The 6,000-nt window shown below is 42.9% G+C and overlaps 1 protein-coding gene across 2 annotated transcripts in view; it reads left to right on the top strand.

Annotated features, from left to right (window-relative positions):
- The first annotated feature begins 1,014 nt into the window (after positions 1-1,014).
- TXNDC9 (thioredoxin domain containing 9) overlaps positions 1,015-6,000 on the top strand; it is a 47,432-nt gene continuing 42,446 nt past the window's right edge. The window contains exons 1-3 of one of the 2 annotated variants that reach the window (XM_029604784.1): positions 1,015-1,144; positions 4,973-5,101; positions 5,738-5,947. In XM_029604784.1, the coding sequence (XP_029460644.1) occupies positions 5,759-5,947 (189 nt within the window). In that variant the 5' untranslated portion in view covers positions 1,015-1,144; positions 4,973-5,101; positions 5,738-5,758. The remainder of the gene's footprint in view (positions 1,145-4,972; positions 5,102-5,737; positions 5,948-6,000) is intronic. The other variant, XM_029604783.1, reaches the window with a different exon arrangement.

Genomic DNA, 6,000 nt, shown 5'->3' with positions numbered 1-6,000 from the left:
TTTGGGTTACAAAACCCCCAGGAAGCAGTACAATGAAGTCCTGTGCACAAAGAAAGAGTGGGATCAGGGGTGATTATATCTGATGATCTTAGTGACCAAACTCAAAAAGAAACACAGAAGCATGAATATGACAGCAGATAAAGAGCATATAGCCCATTCAAGTCTGCCATCCACACATCCAGCTCAGTTTTATATTCTCTTCCTCTCTCTCAGAGATCCTCTATGCTCGTCTCAAGCTTTCTTAATTGACACTGTCCTTATCTCCACTACCGGCACAGGAAGGACGTTCCATGCATCCACCACCCTTTTCTGTAAAGAAATATTTCCTTAAATTATTATGGAGTCTACCCCCTTTCACCCTAATCCTATGACCCCTCATTCCAGAGCCTTCTTTCCATTGACAGTGGCCTGCCTCTGGATCAGACCAAGGCCTATTGAGCTCAGCATTCTGTCTCTGACAGTGGTCAGTCCAAGTCACAAGTACCCAGCAGATCTTGTATCTCAAGCCCATGGATTAAGCGTTGGCTTTTCTGAGTCTACCTGGCTAATAACTGTTTAAGAACTTTTCCTTCAGGATCTTCAATAACCGTCTTTTGAACCCCACTATGTTAATTGCCTTGACCACATCCTCTAGTATGATTTCATAGCTTTACTATACATTGAGTGAATACTTCCTACGATTTGTTTTAAAATTGCCGGTTCCGGTTTCATACAGTGTCTTCCATGCCAAAGGCTAAAATTAAAGTACACTACCTCTAGCACTCTCCTCCTGATCTTATTCTCTAGCCATTCAGTTACAAAATGAATGTAGATTCACCTAAGAACTACCTCTAGTAAAAATCATACTATTTTAGATCCTGTAGTCCATTGGATTCCAGTTATTGCACTATCCTTTGTTTTTAGCAACAATTCCGTTAATATGCTCATCCTTTTTTGCGAATAAGAACTACAACTTAGTTGTAGTTCTTATTGAGTCTCCAGTCCCGTAGCACCACTATCGAATCTCGGAAGTGACGCACTAAACAAGCGACACGAATGAATACGTAAACTCGTTTTCCCTTGTGACGTTCCTTGCAAGCTATTCTAATAACCGGAAGCAGGTCTACCAGGCGGAAGACGAGAATAGTTGTGGAAGAGTAACGCGGTAAGCCGGCCGGCAGTGGCTGTTTCTGGTTTTCGCGCGTTAAGAGCTTTGGTGTTAATGATGTTCTTTAATCGCACAGATGAAGCTTAGGTTTTCGCGTGCCGTCTTTTTTTTTTTGGCACCGTCGGACTCTCGCAGAGTGGGGAAGGCGGTTGCTATGGGCCGGTTGCTCTCCGCATGCGGGGCGCGCGCTTGCTTGCTTGCTGTCGGCTCGGGTCTTCCGTTGGTATTTGTCGGAGCACGAGATATGGGGGGGGGGGGGGGCTTTCTGTCATTTCGCGGGCCATGAAAAGTTGCTGCGGCGGGTCACAAAGGGGGATGGCTGCTCCGTCTTCCTAGCTTCGGTCCCTTAATCTCTTTCAGTCTCCAAGGGCTCCAGTGGCGAGATGCGAGTTCTACATGAAAACAAGCAATACTTAGAAGTCTTCTTAGAGGCAGTTTTGCGCGCGTTCTTTTTTTATTAGTCAATATGTATTCACCATTTAAATGTTTTCCATGGTATTGATAGCGTGTACAGTTCGAGGTAAAACGGCTAAGCTAACATGACTATACCATGAATGGTTAACAAATATTTTGGATTTTTAGTGCCACTTTTCAAATAATTGAGATGGCTCACAGCATTATTAAGTTTTTAAAAAAATAAATTAATTGCTTTCCAGTTTTTACAATAAAATGTCAAAATGATGTATATAATCTAATTAAAAACAACACAATATTCAAGGAGAATAAATCCCTGCCACACCAGAGAGCTAACAAACTAATGGGCTGATACAGTAAAAGTCGCGGGAGAGCAGGCGAACGCACAGGCCACTCTCCTGTGCGTGCGATTCTGTATTCAAATGAGGGCCCGTGGCAAAAAGAGGCATTAGGGACACTAGCGCGTCCCTAACGCCTCTTTTTGGACAGGAGCGGTGGCTGTCAGTGGGTTTGACAGCTGACGCTCAATTTTGCCAGCGTCTGTTCTCAAACCCGCTGACAGCCACGGGTTCGGAAACTGGATGCCGGCAAAATTGAGCGTCTGGTTTTCAAGCCACAGGCCGATTTAAAAAAAAATAATAAATTTTTAACTTTTTTTAATTTTCAGGATCTCTGACTTAATATTGCCATGATATCAAGTCGGAGGGTGCACAGAAAAGCAGTTTTTACTGCTTTTCTGTGCACTTTCCCGGTGCCCAGAGAAATTAGCGCCTACCTTTGGGTAGGCGCTAATTTCTGAAAGTAAAATATGCGGCTTGGCTGCACATTCTGATTTCTGAATCGCGCGGGAATACCTAATAGGGTCATCAACATGCATTTCCATGTTGCGGGCGCTATTAGGTTCGGGGGGTTGAACGCGTGTTTTCGACACGCTATTACCCCTTACTGACTAAGGGGTAAAGCTAGCGCGTCAAACGCATGTCCAATCGCGGGTTAACAGCCAGTGGAGCGCACTGTACTGTATTGACCTGTAAGGGCTGGATTCATCATTCTTCGGTGCAGCCAGCTGCAGCCTTTGGTGCAAATAGCGCCACTGTAAAAGGTGGTGCTATTCGCTGTGCTACTGCCATCGATAATGTCCCTCACATTATCGCCGGCAGCGGTGCCATGGCAGACTCCTCCCTTCCAGCTAATTAACATCCTATCACACGTGAAAAGCCCCTTTTCGCGTGCTATAGGGGTTTATTGCGTGCGTTAGGGCCTTATCGGGTGCCATAACGCACACAATAAAAGTTTAAAAAATAACCCCCTAAAGAGCTGTATGTAATAAGGTGCAGTACAGTTCTACCTGCAGTTGTGTGCACAACGTTTGTTCGAAAACCATACTCTGGATGCAGCAGGAAGATTGCACAAAAACAATGTGTTAAATTGTGCATGCTGCTTAGTGCCCTCACATAGATATTCCATAAGAACATGCCATACTGGGTCAGACCAAGGGTCCATCAAGCCCAGCATCCTGTCTCCAACAGTGGCCAATCCAGGCCATAAGAACCTGGCAAGTACCCAAAATCTAAGTCTATCCCATGTTACTGTTGCTAGTAATAGCAGTGGCTATTTTCTACGTCAACTTAATTGCAGGTAATGGGCTTCTTCAAGAACTTATGCAATCCTTTTTTAAACCCAGCTACACTAACTGCACTAACCACATCCCCTGGCAACAAATTCCAGAGTTTAATTGTATGTTGGGTGAAAAAGAACTTTTTCAGATTAGTTTTAAACGTGCTACATGCTAACTTCATGGAGTGCCCCCTAGTCCTTCTATTATCCAAAAGAGTAAATAAGCAATTCACATTTACCCGTTCTAGACTTCTCATGATTTTAAACACTTCTATCATATCCCCCCTCAGCTGTTTCTTCTCCAAGCTGAAAAGTCCTAACCTCTTTAATCTTTCCTCACAGGGGAGCTGTTCCATCCCCTTTATCATTTTGGTCACTCTTCTCTGTACCTTCTCCATCATAACTATATCTTTTTTTGAGATGTGGCAACCAGAATTGTACACAGTATTCAAGGTGCGGTCTCACCATGGAGCGATATAGAGGCATTATTATATTTTCTGTTTTATTCACTATTCTCTTCCTAATAATTCCCAACATTGTTTGCTTTTTTTGACTGCCGCAGCACACTGAACTGATAATTTCAATGTGTTATCCACTATGATGCCTGGATCTCTTTCTTGGGTGGTAGCTCCTAATATGGAACCTAACATTGTGTAACTATAGCATGGGTTATTTTTCTCTATATGCATCACCTTGCACTTATCCACATTAAATTTCATCTGCCATTTTGATGCCCAATTTTCCAGTCTCACAAGGTCTTCCTGCAATATATCACAATCTGTGTGTGATTTAACTGCTCTGAATAATTTTGTACCAGCTGCAAATTTGATGACCTCACTCGTCGTATTCCTTTCCAGATCATTTGTAAATATATTGAAAAGCACGTGTCCCAATACAGATCCCTGAGGCACTCCACTGCCCACTCCCTTCCACTGAGAAAATTGTCCATTTAATCCTACTCTGTTTCCTGTCTTTTACCCAGTTTGTAATCCATGAAAGGACATCGCCACCTATCTCATGACGTTTTACTTTTCCTAGAAGCCTCTCATGAGGAACTTTGTCAAATGCCTTCTGAAAATCCAAATACACTACATCTACTGGTTCACCTTTTGTCTACATGTTTATTAACTCCTTCAAAAAGTGAAGCAGATTTGTGAGGCAAGACTTGCCTTGGGTAAAGCCATGCTGACTTTGTTCCATTAAAACATGTCGTTCTATATGTTCTGTGATTTTGATGTTTAGAACACTTTCCACTATTTTTCCTGGCACTGAAGTCAGGCTAACCGGTCTGTAGTTTCCTGGATCTCCCCTGGAGCCCTCTTTAAAATTTGGGGTTACATTAGCCACCCTCCAGTCTTCAGGTACAATGGATGATTTTAATGAAAGGATACACATTTTTATTAATAGATCTGAAATTTCATTTTTGAGTTCGGTCCAGGTGATTTACTACTCATCTTTGTCGATCAGGCCTACCACATCTAGGTTCACCGTGATTTGGTTCAGTCCATCTGAATCATTACTCATGCAAACCTTTCCGGATTGGGTATCTTCCCAACATACTCTTCAGTAAACACTGAAGCAAAGAAATCATTTAATCATTCTTCAATGGCCTTATCTTCTCTAAGTGCCCCTTTACTACCAAAAGCCTTCTCCCAAAAGTGCTCAGGTAAAAACAGAGCCTCAATTTTGCCTGAAGTAGATTCCCTAACCAAGCAACAATATATTTTCAGATCAATTATTCAGAGAGAATTTTAAAAGCACTTATTTAAATCTTTTTTTTTTTTTTTTCTTCAGTCAGAACAGGGAAGCAAGAATTTTACAGCTATAAACCAACTTCATTAATTTCAGAACAGGAGAGTGCTGTGCTCTCTCTCCTCTCAGCAACCCCCAACTCTTGCGAATCTACCTCCATTTTAATAACAGGTGTGTGCATTGGGGGAAAATAGGATACTGGGCTGCCATGGAACAAATGAACACAGCTTGTACCACTTATGAAGCTGTTGCCCAGTTTTGCCAAAATCCACTCATCTGAGATGAGGAGTAGATTTTCTCGGCTGGTGAGATGATGGTGTCTTCAGCCCTGCTCAGAGCCCAGGAATTAGTGGCATGGCTGCAGAAGGGGTGGAGGAAAGTGAGACGACTGAGTGAGGAAGAGGAAAGTGTAGGGGCTGCAGTTGAGACTGGAGGAGTTGAAAGAGGACTGAATTTGGGTGATGAGGGAGAAAAAATTTGGGTTCCATTGATGGGGGAATGTAGTCGCTGTGCACTCCCTCTCCCCCTCCCCCATTGGAGGGGCCAGGAGTATATGACTGTATTTTGTCTGTGGCGATTAAGTCCAGGGGGAATTTTCAAATTCCAGCTGTTGCTTTTGTTTGTATTACATGGCATCACTATGCTAGATTCCTGGTTCTGATGGGTAGCCACGAGAGGTCTGGGGGCCAGGAATTTGCAGCCCCTGCTTCACAGTCAGTTATGCAAAAGGGTTTAGCTGTTGCACATCTTAATGTATCCATCACAATGTGATAACAGACGCACACAATGAATATTATATTTTGGCAGGTCTGACTCTAAATTTAAAAAATGGCTGCTGATCCATCAGTTGAGCTAATTACAAAAGTGATTGAGAATCGAATGCTGCAGACTACCAAAATCATGGAAGAGGAGCTTGACAAGGAGTCTGAGAAATTGGACAAGATGGATGAAGATGAATTGGAACGTCTAAAAGAGAGAAGGCTGGAAGCTCTCAAGAAGGCCCAGCAACAAAAACAAGTAAGTTTCCTGCCGTGTTTTGTGGAAATAATTTAAGACACTAAGGTTAAGTA

This window comes from Rhinatrema bivittatum, chromosome 5, assembly GCF_901001135.1.
Source record: "Rhinatrema bivittatum chromosome 5, aRhiBiv1.1, whole genome shotgun sequence".
NCBI lineage: Eukaryota > Metazoa > Chordata > Amphibia > Gymnophiona > Rhinatrematidae > Rhinatrema > Rhinatrema bivittatum.
Note: the sequence above shows the minus strand (reverse complement) of the source record. Positions and strands in the feature narration are given on the sequence as shown.